This window comes from Haemaphysalis longicornis, unplaced genomic scaffold, assembly GCF_048455015.1.
Source record: "Haemaphysalis longicornis isolate Haplotype H1 unplaced genomic scaffold, Haemaphysalis longicornis Haplotype H1 scaffold_10, whole genome shotgun sequence".
Taxonomy (NCBI): Eukaryota; Metazoa; Arthropoda; class Arachnida; order Ixodida; family Ixodidae; genus Haemaphysalis; species Haemaphysalis longicornis.
The window spans coordinates 44,411,814-44,431,266 of record NW_027526204.1 but is presented as its reverse complement, the minus strand read 5'-3'; the positions used below and the strand labels follow the sequence as shown (position 1 = coordinate 44,431,266).

The 19,453-nt window shown below is 45.1% G+C and overlaps 1 protein-coding gene across 3 annotated transcripts in view; it reads right to left on the bottom strand.

Moving 5' to 3' along the window:
- Positions 1-2,349: 2,349 nt before the first annotated feature.
- LOC144157716 (TNF receptor-associated factor 5-like) overlaps positions 2,350-19,453 on the bottom strand; it is a 53,722-nt gene continuing 36,618 nt past the window's right edge. For 2 of the 3 annotated variants that reach the window (XM_077688497.1, XM_077688496.1), the window contains exons 7-12: positions 18,628-18,717; positions 13,420-13,461; positions 9,745-9,783; positions 9,574-9,660; positions 4,348-4,416; positions 2,350-2,540 (exon numbers count right to left, since the gene is read on the bottom strand). In XM_077688497.1, the coding sequence (XP_077544623.1) occupies positions 4,354-4,416; positions 9,574-9,660; positions 9,745-9,783; positions 13,420-13,461; positions 18,628-18,717 (321 nt within the window). In that variant the 3' untranslated portion in view covers positions 2,350-2,540; positions 4,348-4,353. The remainder of the gene's footprint in view (positions 2,541-4,347; positions 4,417-9,573; positions 9,661-9,744; positions 9,784-13,419; positions 13,462-18,627; positions 18,718-19,453) is intronic. The other variant, XM_077688498.1, reaches the window with a different exon arrangement.

Sequence of the window (19,453 nt, the reverse complement as noted above, 5' to 3'; positions counted from 1 at the left end):
GTACGGGGCGACTAAACTTGATAACCATAGGGAGAGCTGGCATACAAATAAACATTCTCGTACTCCGAACGACACTTTGTAAGTCTTTCCATTCCAAAGGAGGATACCATTTCTCGTAAATTGTCCTTACTCCTTGAACGCGGCCCTTCGGTAGGACACGCAGAATTTATTGAAATCTACGCACTCGGTTAGTTGTTTATATTTCAATGGATACTTTGTGAGTATTAGTCAGTCACGCTTGCGATTGGTTATTTTTCGCCGTTGTAATTAGTTCAACCAACCGATGGAGTACACTAAAGGAAGACGCGTGTCGATCTCCCCCACTACCTCAAATAGTCGTTGCTACTATGACAGCAAGCAGCTGGTGCTTTGATTTCATCACACGTACGTCTGTGTGTTTACAGCGTTTTTCGGTATTACTCCTTGCTCTCAAAATTAAGTCAGTACTAGATAACCCCGACCTATCATTTCCTGACTGCTCTCCCAATTATTTTAAGACGGAAGCATCAAATGAATCAAATAGCCGCAAAGCTTTTGTCTGCAGTCTGCGGCAGTTACACGCTTCCCAAAACGACCGGCTGAGAAGGGAGAATAGAGGCAAACAAATGAGTGTTAAAAAGAACTGGAGACTTTTTTGCCTTAGTAGAAAGCCTAGCCAAGCATCCGGAAATCCCAAGGGCGCACCTACGACCAGCATTTGAGTTTTTGGCGAGTCGGTAGGCAAAACAGTTTTCCCACTCGTTAAAGTTGCATATAGGCAGGTCAGTATACCCAGTCACGGGTTTTCTAATTGATTAAGACGTTGAACACCCCGACGCTACACACGTGCTGAGGCGCGCCGCAGTGGGTGGCCACGGATAAGCTACCGCGGCGGGTAATCAGGTGTATTCTGTACTTTAATACTTCTACGAGGTAGAACCACGAATCATGGACTCTATCTGGTGTGATTTACTGTCGATGCCACCTGCGCTGATATCTAAAAGGCGTAGGTACTTGGGATCAGGGCATCAAGGTCTTTGTTTATTGAAGGGGACTTTGCAATTTTCTCATACAAACTTCGAACGATGCACAGCAGGATTACTATGTAAAACGCAAAACGTTTTACCTTGTTTCTTGACAGCTTTTGCGCTCTGCGCGGCGTTTCCTTTGAGTATGCGCTTTGATGAGAGAGTTCTGTGCGCTTCAACTTAGGAGCACTTCACAATTTTTTGGTTCGTTAAAATAGCGAAAGGTACACAATATTTGCTCGATTGCTACCGATGCTGCTAGGAATATGTGTTCCACAAATTGATTTTCGTTCAGCCCAAGTTTACTGTCAAAATGTTTAGCCCGTGGGTATTTCTTCAGCATATCTTCTGCATTTCCCGGATTGCCAGTTATGGTGTGGAAACATCATTGTCTATTTGCTCCTGTGTTCAATATTGGCTATTTCAGCTGAAGTGCAGCTATTGTAGCATTATTAGCAGCAACTCTTTTTCGCAATTCCCCAAGGCGTGGGTTCCAGTCGGACACAACATCATTGTTTCGTGTTTTCTGTTCATTGCACCTAAATTTGGAGATAATTTGGCCATCTAGATGGTGTTAACATTTATTTATTTTCTTGCCATGAGTACGTATTAGCGCCACTGCAGCTGAGTAATTATTAGAGCGAAACCATTCTTAGTGGGACCGGTGGCGTCGTGTCGAAAAACTATTGCGTTTCCCCATTTACCGGTTATTCGACTGAGAAGCTCTGATAAAATCTGCGGACATAAGGCGCGTGCATGAAAATGGGCTTTCATTGTTTCAAAACGGTAAACTTCAAAATCGCAAGAACAGAACGGTCGTGGATAAGACAATATACGAATAACTCATGAACTAGTGCAATAGTATACCTGAATCTCGTAAACCACTTGTCCGTATACAGTTACATCGTTCGTTATTGCGCTTAGATAGTGCGCGAAAAATATTCGCATCGGTTCATTCATCCTTTGGGATTTGCGTCCAAAGTTTGACGGTCAACTGGACGACACTCTATGAGAACAGGTTTTGATATCCTTCTCTCGCAGTTCTCATGCGCAAAAGTTTTCGCGCTCCTCTCAGCTTTCTTTAGGAAACGATGGGGTATTTTCTTATTTGTCATCCAGTATCTACCGTGCTCTTTTACGACGTTTCAGTGCTCCAACTAGCTCATATCCAAGAATTGCAAGCAATCGTTACGTTTACATTATTTTTACGCGCAACGGCGATTTCGTGTGTTATCTCGAAGAAAGCACATTGCTTTTGAAGTGGGACACTGGGGGCAGGATGCCCTTTCCGTCCTTAGCCAACGCGCTGAAGTGGATGCGCGATGACGTGACTGGATCAAACTGAGCTTGGTAAAATTTATTGATCAAAAGTTCATGCAACAAGGACAAGCAAATCAGTAATTCTTCTTCAATGAATTCTTAAGAAATACGCAACTGTGGCTTCAACCGCCACCATTAACAAATTCTGATGCCAGACATTCTTGCGCATGCTTGCTGGTGCGCCCTGGGAATCAGCAACACTTTTTTGAGGTCCTGTAGAGCAAAAAAAGAAGCGCAGTGTTATATAACGCGAAGTTTGATGATGACAAACAATCTTGTCGTAGTACCCCATCCGCATCTTATATCCGCTGACAGCGTCGGCGGGAGGATAATTGCTGGATGTTCACACGATCTTGCTGTCATATTGCAAGCATCGCCAATTTTTGAGTAAAATCGTATTTCATGTACCCACATTATGAAAAGGTTTGGGCCCAAGGCGGGGACGTTTTTAAAAGCTGAGACAAATCTTTAGTCAGCTAGGTTGCGTGGGGTGCTTGCTAATTTCACTTAATAATGTTCCATAACGGCTGTGCCGGTCATCTTGACCAGAATTTGATCTTGAAGTAGGAAACTCAACAGCAGTATCTCCCACTGCTCAGTTGTAGGGGATCGAAAAAGGGGTGGCAGGTCTGGGTTTTCGTCGCACTCTCCTATTATGTGCCGCGCAATGCGTGGTCAATTGCAAAATTTACACTGCGTCGAATTGCGTGGCGAATAACGAGTGAATCCTGACTGGGTGGGTAAATGCACGTCTGTATTAGTCTGAATGAGCTTTCTCGGAAATTTTTGAGCTCTGGGTATGGTGCGGGGAATGTTCTATTGAGCCTGTAGTGCTGTGTAATTTGGTAGTTCTACTAGTAATATTTGCTCACCATCCTTTAACGGGTCTGCTGTTATCTGATCTTCAGCAGGTGCTTTGCCTCCTTTCATTTCTTACATTTCTTTCGTCAGGGTACCAGCCGAATAAACTTTACGGAGCCTACACACCCCGTAGTGTGTAAAAGACGTACATTGTACATTTTCTTCGTTTGTCTGCACTCTGGTCAACCCAAATTATCACCTCGACACTTCATCTGCACATAATTTTGGGCACCGCATTGTTGCAGAAAAGACTGGCCCCTTCACGGGCAATATTAAACTCAATGCACTTTATTGGAATGCTACGATGAAATTAAAGAGGCGGGAGAGAAAGAGGTAGCTTCCTCAATCTATAATTTTGCTTAGCAATTCCGCAATTTCCTACACAACCTCGAACTGTGACGCCGTTGGTTCAAACCTTCCAAGTTTCAGGGCCGATTCCGTCCTTCCCTTTTCTAACCAATCCACTTGCTCTAGACGCTACGACCCAAAACAGGGATAATGTGTAAAAACTATCGCTTGCTGGTGATCAAAGGCCGTTTGGACCAACTCATTTGTGTTGCGTAAAGTAATGACAAAACGTAAGGAACACTATTCGATAGTCGTGTTCGTGTGTAAACAAAAGTAACCTAAATAATGGCGCCTTGAAAGCAGGTTACCATTTCAGCCCTACCAGAGATGTGGCTTAATGCGAGCAGCAAAAAACATGTCACCACACAATACTTCACCCGGATGTAGGAGAATGAAACTAACTTCACTAACTCGTATTTGCAGGTGACTCTAGCAGCAAAAGCTTAGTGTAGACAGCTCGTTTCGAACGGGCGCCAATATAAACGCTGTCGACTTTGTTAGACTACCATTAAAACTTAAAACGTAGTATTCCAGTTTCCGCACGAGAAAAATAATGATCTGGAAGCTCTCCAGGAGCTTCACGTATCTGCTGTAATATTGGCGACTGCACTGCAACTAAATCAGGCAGAGATCTGACGTATAACTTTTTAGATTAATGCACTATGAAATAGTTCAAAGCAAGCCGGACGGCAAAGGTTACCTCTGCGTGCCCATTAGTCTGAGAGCGGAATTACTTGTGAAACGCTGATCGTCATCCGTGCATGCATACTTGAAACAAACGGGAAGACATACTCCAGGATTTGTTACTTACCGGCGGTCAGTAGCTATGCATTACTTCATTGAGCCGTCTCTCAAAGTCATCAAATCGTCGAGTGAAGGCCTTGAAAAAAGATTAACATGTCATTTGAAGCTTATGCAGGGTCAGAATTCACGAGAGCAGCAAAAAAATACGCTGAATGTATCCGTCAACGATACGAGTCGTGAAAGTAAATTGCGCGCTGGGCGAGTGTAGCCTGCGAATAAACAGTTACTGAGAGAGTAAGCATGGAGCATCGCGATTGCGAGCGTGTTGTAGATCGGATAAACAATCAAAAACTCCCACAGGTAGATATACTCATTGATATACCAAATACTCCTCAGTGCTCAATTACTCGTTCTCACACGTTACAGATACAGTTGCAATTGTAGTCGTCCCTAGAATCTTTCCAGCACCTTCTCGTGCTCATTGGCTTTAGTCATGCTCACATTTAGACACGATGCACTGGTATCCGACAGCATTCATTCGGTAACTCAACCAGATTATTTAACGATCGTTGCGCAAGCCCACTATAAGCAGGTCCTCTGAATTGTCAGCAACCCGGCGTAGCGAGCTGCTAAGAAAAGCTGACGAAGGTACGAACACCATTGCAAACACAATCCCAGTGTCATTGGAAAGCTTCCCCAACCAAAGCTGCTACACCCAACTAGTGCTGCCAAACAAAACTAATTCTTTCACCACAATTTCAACGTAAGCTGAGCCGCGAATCCATGTTTTCATAAAATCTATTGTAGCCGCTGCTCCACCGCCTTTTTTGTTCTATTTAACGCAGGAAAACAGATTTGTGCTTTTACGCACCTGAAAGCATTTAGGGATGAGAACATTGTGAGTAAGCCGTTTTGGCGTTGTCCGGCACGGATACCTGCGTCTCCTGCTGCGCTCGTACCTCGCTTCGCAGTAAACAGTTCTCGTCGCAGGTATCTCGGAATCGGGCTCCCAACTTTCTCGCTTCCTCTGCCAAACACGGCGTTTTGTACACTGCTAACTGGCCAGTTAATTCACAGCGAGCATTCAGCTCATCCTATCAGCGTAGATATCCGCTTCGCTGATATCCCGCGTCGTCAGACACCTGCCCTGCCTTGCGTGTTGCTTGGAGTGCAGAGCTCGCCTGCTGGCTTCGTTGCGCGTGTGCAGATAATTTAATGGGGAGTCACTCATGTCCTGTGGTGGCGGGATTTTGTTTTGTTGAGCACGTTCTGGTATCGCAATCCGTAATTTCAGACCTCGTCACACCTGCATCGACAGCTCCTCTATTCCACTATAGCGCTTTCCAAAGTGGTTTTATCAAGGACTTTCTGGAACAGAAATTGCTATTTACGTGAATCACCCAACATGTATCGCACTCGTAGGGTTGCGTTTTATTGCTGCATGGGCATGGTAGGTTGAGCTTCAGGCTTTGCGATACCATAATTCGTCACGTTGTCCAACACGTACCTCCGGCAGGATGAACCAGCGACTTGAATTTTCACACGTCCTCAAGGACTACGACATACCGAACAAAATACAGCTGCCGAGCGCTGTAGTGCACACAGTGCACAGGGTGACGGCCAATCAGTTGGATGCCAGGGTCTTGCGAGCCCAGTGTTGAGAAATCTACGCGGGAGATGGAGGTCGTGCGAACAAAAAGTTTGACAGGAGCGGGAGTACACGCGTCCCACGAGCCACCGACGGCATGCCAAAGACGACGGGAGGAGTTTTATTACCATTTTGCCGCCACCGAATCCAATGGGAGGACGACATTGGCCGCACACCCACAAACCCGTGTCGTGGGCCTGGAGGAAGGCCCACCAAAATGATGAGCCTGCCGAAGCCGCGCCGCCAGCGGACATGCAAAAACATGCAATCACAGGGAACGCCGCCGTCGGTGCAACCACCAACCACGTCACTGCTGCTTTTCCTCACGGGCCAGCGGGGCAGAGGCGGACGTTTCGTTCGAAACCACGCCGAAAATAGTGCAGTGCAAGCTGGAGGCGGTACAGCTTCCGGTGAACCACATCGAAGTGAACTAAAAGGCGGGGGAGCGCCCCGATAGGACCATGACCATATATTCTGACAGCAAGTACGTGGTGGCAAGACTCGGCGGAATCGAGGCAATAATACAATTGCAATTTGAGGACGCAGGGAAGAGATCTCTCGGATCTCTAGTGCGTTGGTATGCGAAGTGCATTCATCGCAGAAACCCGCGCTATGCTGCAAACATGTGATGAAGTAGCGACTGCCCTGTTCGAATCTGGTGCACATAGTGAAAGAGTGCGGAATCGAAAATACGCCGAAAGGTTCGTAGTCAAAAAACAACTTTGAGCAGTTACTTGAAAGAAACTTTGCTAAAGCACACAATGCGCTGCTTTTACAAAGCATTCTTTTGTTTTCAAGAGTGTGTCCTGCCTCGAAAATGCATTTATATTCTGTTACACACCCTTCCGCCGCTCCCGGATCTTTTACCTGTTCGATGTGCCCGTGTGGGGTTTGTGGCTTGCCGCGCCCGGCAAAATTTCCAACACGAAAGTGTTTTATTCCGGAATACACAAACATCCAAGTGACGCCACATCTGCCACGTAAGTGACGCCAGTACAAAAAAGACAGGGGGCTTGTAAAGGGTGCACCCCTGCACACAGAGTCTCCTTGCGGGGAAGCAACCTTTAAATCCAAACAGTACGTTATACTTAGGGTTGTTCGGTTTCGGGTTTTATGTTTAACACGAAAGTGTTTTATGACGGGATACACCAAGGTTTCACTGACGTCATATCCGCACACGGGAATGACGCCAGTACACCTTTGCCTAAGCGACCCGCCAGCAGGAAGTTCTCGCCAAGCACACCAAGGTGAGAGCCACCGACCGTCAAATCATGTTCATTGGCAGATTTCGCTGCACATTTCGCTTTCGTGTTTTACCGATTCCTATAACAGAAGAATGAACCACATTTCTTTTTATATGAATAGTGTTCCATCCTGCCGTCACTAGCCTGCCGTCACTGAAATATCTGCTCTTACTTTGTTTGTGAACCATGAGACCACTCTTACGACCTTAGTATTCTCCAAGGCGCAGTTTTTTTTAAAGGCATGTTTATTACAACGGCAACCATGAGAATTGCCGTTAGAAGTTTCTCATGGCAGTCGGCTTTGATTGACTAAACATGCCACCCGCATGTTCTCTGGGACACATATTCCCTGAAAATCTGTTTCTACAGCTGCTGCTCTGATATACCACCTGCTTTTAAACGAGACAGAGCAGGTTAGAGGTTTTTTTTTGTAGCTTTCGTAATATTTTAGGTTCTCGCTTATCGTGATTTTCTTGGTTTTTTTCGGTCTGGTTATTACTATATCAAGTCATCGACGACTCTAGAATGCATTGAAGTATGGGGAATATAGGTTATGTTCTTGGTCGTTCGCCTGGGCTCATCGCAGTTAGGCAAGACTAGGGTAGATGATCATACGTTCGGCGGGGTAGAATACTTTGGGTGGAGTAGGTTAGGGTACGTTACGTTAGGTTTGGGGAGGTTAGGTTATGTTAGGTTACGTTGGGAGGTAATATTATTGAACGAATTTTACTCCAGCCAGCTTTTATGGAAACTGCCGTGAGAATTCCCCGAAAGGAATTATCACGGCTCCCATGAGATTACACGCAGCCTCTTTCAAAACCTGCTCCACCTTAGAGCATGATGATCGTGCGGAGGTTTTGCTGCATACTCACACCCAACATTCGAATGATGGTGCCCTTTTTTCGTATTAGAAATGAAGAGGCACTATGGCGAACTGTGGCAGAGTAGAGAAACGAGAAAAAGGTTTCCTAACTATTGCATGTCATGAGGCAGAAGCTGTTCGCTGGACTCGTTCATCAGCCAACAAAAACACACTTTCACGATAACACAAGAGATACTAGAGCAAAAAGTGGGGTTTGAGCCGTATGCAAACATGGAAATTATGGGAAGAGTATAGGCCTCCCTGTTGCTTCGTAATTGGCTGGGCTTGTAAGGCTTTTGCGAATGTAAAAAAGAGTGAACTCAAGAAAAATAAAAAATCATTTACTTAAACAAATAAAACCATTCTGTAGCGGTAAATTAGCGCACGCTTTTTCTTCGTTTTCTTTTTGCTTTTGTAGCTAGAGGTTTAGTGAGGGAATCTCAAATGGTACAGGCGTAGTCTAAGCGAGCCCTCATTAAGGTGTAAGCTGCAAGAATACAGAATTTATACTTCTGAGGGGGGGATTTTGTCATGAGTTGTCTCGTGAACTTCGCAAAAATGACAGCCACCACAAATAAATGAGTACTTCCGCTTTTGTGGTCGTAAGATAGGCTATCTCGTTAATTTAGACAACATATAAGATTGTCCCGGCGAAACTTTGTTGTGAACTCCGGAGTATACGGAGCCACAACAGAAAACGTAAGCGCCGATGCGAAGAAATTGTTTTTAAACATAAAGATTCAGGTCGTCAAGATCCAGACGTCAAGATCCAGTTTGTCAGTGTACATGGGACATTCAGTGAAATCAGTTTTTGGAGAAGATTTCAGTATGGTACCTAATGCAATTCTTGATTTGTATGTGGAAATATTGTACCAGCTTTATTTTGATTTGCAAGAAATCTTGCAGGGCGCTATTCCGACGCAAAAATGAATTCAATTACTTCGAATGCATTGATGATAAGGAGCTAATTTTGGAAATGCGTGAACGATAATTCTTAAGCATAGTGATGGTTTCACTTTTTAATTTGTTAAAAATAAAATATTCCTTAAATTTAGGGGGCTGGCAGATTACGTTTTGGCATCCGAATTCGTCCCAGATGTCGAATGTTAACTTGGGTACGCTGAAATCTTTAATAATGCCTTAACTTGCGTCTAATACCTGTACGACTATCTCGGACCCAAGAGCCAACTTTATACGGGTTAGACACTAAGTCATATTGAGAGATTTGTGAAAACCCTTGTTGATTTTTTTTTATTTCTTCATCAGTAACATTTGAAAAAATGTTTGTTACAAAGCGCCGACGTCAAGGAAGGAATGTAGTACCGAAATATTAATAGGCTAGCTGCTCAAAGTGGGTAGTAATGAGGCGGCCAGTTCCCCTTCCACATGGAGAGCTACTCTAAATGGAAATTCTAAAACCCGTTAGTAGGTAAGCAAAGGTGGTTTCAACCACTAAGATTAATTGACGTCTAACAGAAATTAGGTTCTCATTGTGTATGGCTAAATTTCATCACCCAGCCTCCCACCTGCCATACTTACTTCCATCTGCTTCTTGAGCTCCTCAAGCGTTTTGTCGACTTCCGAACGATAATCGGACAAAACATTCGCCTTATTTTCAAGCTGAGCCTGTTGAGCAGAGAAAACTGCAAAATGTAGCGGCACCTTTTACCAAATCGAAAGCGAGGTAAAGGGTATGTAAAAACTGTTTACCAGAGTGGTCTTCACATCTTGCATGCCCTCTTCAAGTTTCTGAAATAAAGAAACGTAAGCATGTAGTTGAAAAGCCGAAAGCAGATCAAAAGTTACAGGAAGCAAGAAAATGTTGCCACATTCTCAGCATGAATCAGCCACTATACAATATTTGCACGAGCACAAAGCAGAAAGTTTCAAGTTGGCATGGCGGGACCAATGAGGCTCCTGAGAACCTTGCACAACGCTTCTAGAAACAGCGCCTTCGAAATAAAACTGGTCTAATTGGAACTGACAATAACGCTGCATAGCTTCTACTCTGTTGGCCAGCGAAGAAACTAGCCCATTTGCAGTGTCCTTCGTGATTTTAAAACGGCAGGAATTTTTCAGCTGATATTGATGGTGTTGGCAAATGTAATCAACGTATTCTGAACTGATGCGACCTAAGTGCATCGAATAGGCGCAAAAAACCTTGTAACAAGAGTGTGTTCAGGACTTGTCTTCGCAACACGCTCGCAGTTTTTTTTTTCTAAAGTTTCGACAATTGTATCAACACTGCGCTCTGTTGGGCAGACAAAAGCCTAAATTTAAATGCCTAAACTAGGATGAGGTACGTTCAGATGAAGACCAATTACGGGTTTTTGGAGGCGTAAGAGCGAGCAATTTACTGATCTCAGTGGAACTGCTACGCCCAGCTTTAAAAAAACTGCCAACCGCCTTTCTCGGAATGTATTCTATAGCTCATATAAAAGCCGAAGTTATATATACTGGGCCAACCCCAATAAATTTCTAAATAAACGGTTCGAAATAAGCCTAATTTAGGTCGAACATTTTTGAAATACGAAACGTGGCCCTATGTATTGCTTAAACGTGACACTACCGTACGTAATAGACAGCACTGTTGGTTTCAGTGCTCTATAATGACGAACCGCATAAAAGAAGACGAAAGACTACACTTTATTGTTTCGGCTTGGGACAAGTTTTCAAACACCTCTTTTCCCCCCACGTAGAGTGAAAAGTATCTTTGCGCACGGCTCACTTTCATGGTTGGCAACATTCGTTTTGGCACCGTACTTAAGTAAAATAGATCTAAAATTTTGCTTTCAGGTGTTCCAGGACCCACTCGAAAAACAAATTCGTTTCGTTTTAAGGTGTTTAGAGTCAAGCCATTTTTGCGGTGTACAAAGCGTGTACCGTATTTAATTTACCGTATTTTAAAATCCGTAGTCTCAAAGTCATACCCCGCCTTATTTCCGAAGCGCAGCATATATATAGGTAGGGATTTTTTTTTTTTTTTGCTGTCCAAACCACATTCTCGCCTTATAATCATGACCGCCTTGAATTCGAATAAATACGGTAGTTGACAAGAATCCGTTGGCTGTACTTTAAGAACCCGTGGCGCACAAAATCCATGTGTTAGTCACTGTAAAGCCCGAGCGAGAAATCCTGCACTCCCCCTCGTTGCACCCACTGAAAGCTCAGGGGTGGTAAAAGGCTGCCCCAGCAGGTTGAGCGCGAACAGGAGAGGAAAGCGGTGACCGCTCGAGGGCAAACCGAAACGGTACTCTGATGGCCGCTGTATAAGGTATCACGTTGTGGCGCGCGTCGCTCTTTATAGACGTGCGATAAATGCGCTCCCGTACACCTTTCCCGGGCGCTTTGCAGAACCTTCCTCATTGACGAGTACGATAACGCTACCACGTTCCACACATAGAGCCGAGCCTTAAATATACTCAAATCCTTACGTTGTAGGAGAGAAACATTTAAAAAATTTAAATACTCTCGGACACCTTTCATGAAAAAATCAATACAGAAATGGATGAAACAGCCTCACGCTCCAAAAAACCGTAAATGGATGCATTTAAAAAATTTCTTTTCACATTTTCAGGTGAGTATTCTTGATCGATCGATCGATAGATCGATCAAATGATTGATTGATTATCTATTTGTGGTTTAATTGCGCAGGGCCGACAAAGGCAAAGAGCGCCATGAGGATGGTGGATGAGATGAGAAGAAATAGTAATAACTGTACTACGTTAACAATTTACTAAGAAAATTCGTGTATAGGGCCTTGTTAAGAAATTGTTTGTTGAGGCACCACAGGGGTAACGCCTCCGTTGCCGCCACTGCGACTATTTTGCAAGTCGTCATGAGCTCAGGTGAGATTAGAGACAGTATGATGCGTGCTTTAAAAAGTCAACATCTTCAAGGTGACAAACTCTCTATAAGAGAAAATTTGAATGAGTGCTAGCAATAATGAATGGCGCAACGGAATTTTATATGTGTTAACTTCATTGATGAGGCGCTTTTTTTCAATGTTGCCCATTCTACATTCAATAAATATGTATGAAGGACAGACAGCTGCCCCCACATCGATGACACTGGCTTAGTTGTGTCAGTCAACACGTATGAATGCGTGATGTGTATGTGGCCAACTCCGAGTCTGCATAAGTCCACTTCTATGATCTGGCATGTTTGTCAGCAGGAGGCTTTTATGTGTTAATTTTACTGGCATTAAATGTATTACATATTTCTTTATGCTACTTTTGTTACCAGTGGTCGTGCAGCTTCCTCCTCTCATAAAGTCTGAAATCTTCATATCGAACCAGCCTAATATCTTTGATGTACGAAAGGCACCAGCTGCCGCCCTGTTATTAGCGGCCTCATTTCGAACAATGCCACAGTGGCCAGGAATCAAGCACACAATGACAGAAAGCTTGAGGCTATAAGCAGCGTACAGTGCTTTTTAGAACAGTACTAAAAGTTCGGTTTTCACTAGCCTTCAGAGATAAATGCTTTGTACAACACTCAGAGAAAGTGTATATCCCTGAGCTCTTATTTTGTTTTGCAGAATCTGATTCCAAGCTAGTAGGATAGCATATGCGTCTGCAATAAATATGCTAGTGTTCCTGTTCATTGTTTTAACAAAGCAAAAAGGGGGCCATTTGCAGCCCAAGACACGGCTGCAGAAGTCTTCGAGGCATCCGTGTAGTATTCACCTGCCTTCTATGAGTAATCACGTGATGTAATACCGTAATAATGTAATGTAATAACGAAGGTTGGAACATATTTTGTATTGCTCTGAAGGGAATGTCACAGTGAGTTGGTCAAATGCCCCGCAGAGCCGCCTAATTATAAATAGAGGTACAGTAAACATTAGCAAGAGGAACTTGGAGCTGCTTTACGAGTCACGATGCTGCAAAAGGAAAGGGCAGCGTTGTGGATTCTCGTTTTGCGGAGAGTTGAATACTAGTATTATTTGTCATTGTGGCTTTCAGAGGGTGTTCCATATTACAAGTGATCTTTGCAGCATATATCAGAGCAGTGTAGAATCGCAAGTTCTCTAAGGACTACTGATTGGATTCAACACACATGGATGACATGAAGCTCGTTCGATATGCACGTGAGGCCAATCGAAGCCCCCAGTTGTATACTGGGTCCAACATTTTCCGCGCCGTTTGGTTGCAGGCTGGTATATGATGCATCTATAGTCCATCCTTGACCTTACGCGACTATTAAGAAGTGAAAGCAGACACGTTACATCCGTTCCCCATGGCTTATGAGATAGTAGCTTTAAAAAGGTCATAGTTTTCAGGCAGTTCATTTTTATTAATTTAATATGTGGAATGAATGTGAGGTTTGTGGACAAGTAAACTGCCCAGAAACATTGTTCATTTTTCACTCGTATGGGCTGACCTTGGAGCGTAGTACAGGGACGGGGAAAGGACGCCACGTTGCCTGGAAAATACCACAACACCACTGTTATCAGCGTTAAACGTAACCTCGTTTTTCTCATACCATGTAACCAGTCTGTTTTCACTTAATTGAATGTGGCGTTCATATATGGATAATTACAAGACTTGAAACTAACTTGAATGTCGCCAACGCAGGTAGAGTACGAGACAGGGGGGCGTAGAAACTTTCTAGCAAACCTATTTTAACAAAAAAAGTGCAGAGCTCAACCCTCCCCCTTGGGGCACGCCATTTTCTTTAAAAAAAAAGGTTCTAGCAAGCACACTACCCACACGAACACGATATGTGCAATCAGAGAGATAGTCCTTAATAACATTAAGCATATTGCCAGTAAGGCCAAATGACTGCAAATCCAGCAATATGCGGGTATCGCCATGTTCTGCCGTACGCCTTGTTCACGTCAAAGAACACAGAGAATCAGTGTTATGGACGAAGGCGTCTTTCACGTATAATTCAGAAGCAACCAGACTATCTGTAGTTGATCTTCTAGGCATGAAGCCTGTTTGATATTTGTCCTAAAGATCATTAAACTGGAGAAAGTAAAAAATTCGCCAATTTCCCATTTTTTCGAAGATCTTAAATGAACAGCTACTCAAGGCGATTAGCCGGTAACTAGTGCGCGATAAAGGATTCGTTTTTCCTTTAAGAAGTGGTACTACGATGGCTTCTTTCCATGTTCTCGGGAAATGGCCTGTTTGCAATATTTGGTTACAGAGACAGAGTATTCATAGAGAAAGTCACTGTGTAGGTGTCTGGTTACGTCCTAGGTGATTCCATCAGCTCCAGGGGCTGAAATGCCGACAGTGAACTTACAAATTCAACCATGCTAAATAGGGCATTGTATCCCTCATTCCAACGTTGGTTTGCATGAAACGCTATACGCTCAGCTGTCGTCTTGTGTTGTAAAAATGTGTGTATAGTGCGAAAAACTGAATACATGTTCAAAGTGTTTCCCAACAGCATCTACTTTCCCAACAGTTCTCCGGTGTGGTTCTAGGGGTTTTGAGGTTCCTTCGTGGCGTCGAAGGGCATCGCTGTTCTGGGGCCTATCATCATCATACCATCATCATCATCAGTGGCGGCAAGGACTTCATTTGTTTATATTCATTTCATCTTCACTGCGCTGGTTCGTTGACTGTGAACTCTACCGGGACGTTCACCGTCGCCGGAGGAAGTGTAACGAGAAGAGGAAGTGGACGGTTCAGCATACCGTCATGGTCATCCTCTAACGACAACGACGAAAAGGGTTTGCACGGGACATTGCTCGAGCTCGTGATTGCCAAATTGTAAATAGGTTGCATCTCTACTGTAAATAGATCGCTTCAGACCGTTCATGATTTATGTCATCCATGCTGCCGCCACGTAAAAATATCGTGTAGATTTCTTCACCCCCTACGATTCTAATGCATAACACTTCCCGCAGCCATAAAAATCAACAAATGAGAAAAAAGAGATCATGCCATGTATTTTGAACTGTTATCCGTGTTTTGGGAGCCCTTCTCAACGGTATCGTAGGGTTGGAGAGTCACGTCCGCCTGCAATGATCTCACGGGCCGTTGATTTGGTAGGTTTACCGCGACCAGTGCCACGGCGGCGTTCCATGGCCTCAACTTCTGTTTCTTAGGGTGAAACAATGCAGTGGGAACCAGAATGTGTGCTAGAGGTCTCAGCATTAGCACTGGATCCAGCCTGATGCTAATTTTTGCAGCCGCCCCTTTCCATGGGGTGATTTCCAGTACAAGCGGAGTGAACTTCCCAAGCGTTGAAGTCCCACAGAAGGGCCGGCGCCAGGCAGGGCAGTCGCTTGTCCCTATTTTGCAGGTCGGTGCCACCAAGGAACACGAATGCATGTGGTGACTTCCACAGCCACGGCGGACGCTCAACTTGTAACCGCCTCTGGCAGGACATGCCGCCAGACTATCGCCCCCCGGCATTGCGCTGTTTTAGAAGACCGGGACCTCGCCAGATGGAAAGGGTCAGGGGCCCCTCACAAGGGCAAAATCTTCTTCCCAGGCATAAATTCCCCTTTCAAGAGCCCGCACTCGACCAGAGACAACTGTACCCACTAAAAAAACCGGCGACTGCCTGGTGGTACCAGGATTCGAACCCGGTACCTCCCGCATACGAGGCGAGTGTTGTACCTCTGAGCAATCGCTGCGGTTCAAACGTTTCTGCGTTTTAGCAACCGCCCCTTTTTTGGGGGGCGATTTTCCGTACAAGTTGGGTGAACTTCTCAAGCTTTGTGGTCCCACACAAGGGCCGGGCCCCAGGGCGGGGAGTCGCTTGTAACTATTATACCGGTAGGTGCCCGGCACCACCAAGGCACACGAATGCACATGATGCTTTCCACAGCCACTGTGGACGCTCAACTTGTAACCGGCTGTGAAAGCTGCAACCGCAGTAGCCACAGGGACAACCTCCTGCTGTTTCACATTTGCCTGAGGCAAAGCCAGGTCAACATCGCTGACCTGGACAGAAGTTGTGCTGGCGGCCCTTGCCCTAAGTGGAAGTGCAAGGGTACAAGCCACAGTAGCAACTTTCTGATGCGGAGTGGAGAGCTTTGGCGGAACCAGGTCTGCCTCGCTGCACAGGGTTCCCGCAGCTACCAGATGACACCCCACCCCCGCCGAGGTGCATCTGCGTAAGTTTTGCCCAATAGCAAGGCATGCTGCACGCGTGCTTGGGAGAACGTTAGGTTCTCTGTCACTTTTTTGAATGATTACTTTTTATTTCTTCATTGCCGGATGTACACGTGAGAAGTCAGAGCGTTGTCCATTGCAGTTAGGGCATTGCACATGTTGCTTGTTGCAATTGTCCCTGGTGTGGCCAATTTTTTGCACAGTGAGCACAGATGGGTCATTTCCGGCGGGGCTGAGTACCATGGCCACGATTCTGGCACTTGAAGCATCTTTGCGGAATGGGTATGACCGGACTTACTGGACAGGCAATAAATGCCGCACTGACAGATTGAGGAAGTGCTGGACGATTTCAAGTCAAAACAATGTCTTTTGTTCGGATTTCCTCACCAGGGCGACGCAAAGTAATCTTCCGCACAGCTCTTACGACTTGGGCTTTCAGTCCTTCGAGCAGACCATCTTCCCTGTCATGAAGCAGCTCTCGTTCAGAGATAACCCTTCTGGTTGTATTTAGGCTGCGATGTTGTGTGACTGTACCTTTTAACTGAGTCAGGGCGCCATGTTTTATGAGGTTCTCACTTTGTTTTTTCTTTGTTCTTCTGGTAACACGTCACCTGAGGCCAGTTTCGTTTCATGGAAGTCTTTCCCAATAATGTCCTCGAGGCATTTTGCAAGGACGAACAGTATTTTTTGCCGGATGTGTATTCTGTTCTGAGTGTAAAAGCAGGTATTTGCTGAAGGTTTGAAGTGGTAAACCCGGTTTGATACTACTGGCTGCAGTCCGGGCCCGGTTCAAGGACTGATAGGGTTTTCTTGATGGGGTGAAAAAATAAGCCGTAAATGCAGAGTGTATATTCGGTAGCAAGGCTGGCAGCCCAACACGGAGCCCAACAAGGCAACGTGACTTAGAAACACGCTATCCGTACCTTGCCACCATAATCCTGTGCTCGGGATCGAGTGACGTCATTGCACATGATTACCCCTCACCGCCTCGAAAAGTATAGAAATAAGAAATAAAATATGATATGACAGGGATAAGAAAGCAAATAGGAAAGGGAAAAAGTTGGGAGGAGGCGACGAAAAGCTGACGGGCTGATTCTCCCGTGGGCGGGGCAAACTGGGAGGCCCGTATGCGGGAAGCGGGGGCCGAAGTGGCGTGTTGCCCCGGCCAGGGGGCCGTGAAGGTCCAAAATAACCCTGGCTTTTGCTCAGCCACCATGACGCTTTTTCCCTAGACGTGGCTAAGCCACCCACGGCCTAAGGCGTGGGTGGGTCCCACATACATGTACTCGTGTCCGTGGTATTGCAAATACCAGATGGCTACAGGTGTACGCAGCCCTGCGGAGCACGAGCCCGTGGTGGCCAGACTCACCATACAGCAAGGTCCCCCTGTGCGGAGGGGTAATATGATTAAAATATAGAAAATTCAAAGCCATTTTCTTAATTATCTATGACCATCTACTACAGAATTATATTCTTACTGGCCTAACAAATATTGGCAGATTTTATAAGAAATTTCCCCATTTGACTTTTCGAAACGATTTATCTAAGAGCTAAAAATTCTGAAATTTGTGTGCACGAATCGTATGGATAATTTTCATCGTTTCATAGTTAAGCGCCTCCTACCTGTTAAAAATTTTTAAGAAGCGCGTGTTCGTGGAAACTGTATGTGAGAAAAGGAATTGCAAGATTTTAGTTTCCAGGATGGTCTGCGGGTTGGTGAAGCTACCTCCGTTTCAAGGGTACAGGTTATTGATTCTTCTCGCAAGTAATTCGTTATATTATGCGCCTAATCACTAAAATAATTCGCGTTTCATGCATATTCGTAGATACATTAGCAGCTGGACCACCCCTACGGCTTTCCACATAGCGTAGCTGTGGCAGCGGCGCTGAGTAAACTACTCTCGCAAACAATGTCTTCTGATTTGTTCACCTTTGTGTTGTTACGATAGCCTGGCCTCGCCCTGCTGTCTTATCCTGGGTTTCAAGCAAAGCCTGATTTTTTCATTTTCCTTTCTTGATTACTGCGCAGACGTAATCTCTCTCGAAATAGGCTGTCCCTTTGTGGTCACTATCCTAGAGTTTCTCAGTTAATCGGTGATAATGACATATAATTCGACGTAAGTACCGACAAGAGCAGTCGAGATAACTGCGGAAATAGTAAACGAGAAAGCATGCGAGTCGAGGACGCTCCAACGTGCACGTCAATTTGTCGGCTCCTCCTTCGACGTGTGTTTTTACTTGTTTGCTGCTGAGGTAAGATAAAAAATAACCGCTTAATTCAGCACGAAAGTTATCGTCATTCACTGCGTGACAGTATGAGTGCTACCTATTCTGTCGATCGGATAAAAATTGATTGTATAAAATTCTTCCCTGCGCAGGTAATGCTGACAGGAAACTAAGGAACTAAACTTCTTTCCACAGAACAAAGCTCAAATCTGATGTTATCTTGGCGGCACGTACAACCATGGATCGCCTTCCGAAATACAACCTATTACTGGTCAATATTTCGTACCTTATTCGTTTCCTTCAGGTCACAAATTTCTTTGACAATTATATTTCCGTGGTTGCCAAAGTCATGTTCGTCCAGGTCATCCCGAGGTGCCTGCAAATAGTAGATTGCGAATAACATAGATTGGAAGAAATATTATCACGACGCCGAAGATGCTGTTGTCTTGAACGATAAGCAAGTTTATTGGAGCGAATTTGTGCTACCCTTACAACTCAAAAAATACACAGGCGGCGAAGCAGCAGGAATGATGTCACGTGCGTAGGCGAGTTTCGGCGAATCAAATGACGCGGCGTCTGCTCTCCGGGCATTTGTCTTTCAGCGCGGGTGTTTCATGAACGTTCGAATTACATCGAGAACAGTGCAGATCAAAGAAGACTATCCTAGGCTAGTGACATAAGGCCGAAGCATTGGTCTTATAAAAAGAGATACCCTGTGCTGCATAAGAAAGAAAGTCTGGAACACGCGCTTCACTTGCAACACAGATGACAAAGCCCGGCGCAGACGTGCCGTAATAACTGAACATAAGTCAACCAGTCCAGTGCATGGTTCGCGGCAATCTGGAGACAATAATACTAGCGTTAAGTATAGCGGCACTGTCCCAACTTCCAAAGCGTTGTTACTCTTGGCGTCTTTTACAGACGAACACATTTCCCAATCCCGCTAAACTGCACCAATTTCAGCCAGCCCTATACCCTTCACAAGAATACTGCGTGCCAGTTCCTCGGCCCCCTTCAACACCTTTTGTGGGGATGCCGGAGAGACCCCTATCCAAAAATAGCCACGTGTGAGCAGCGGGAGGAGGCGTTGCGCTACCCAGACAAGGAGGCTC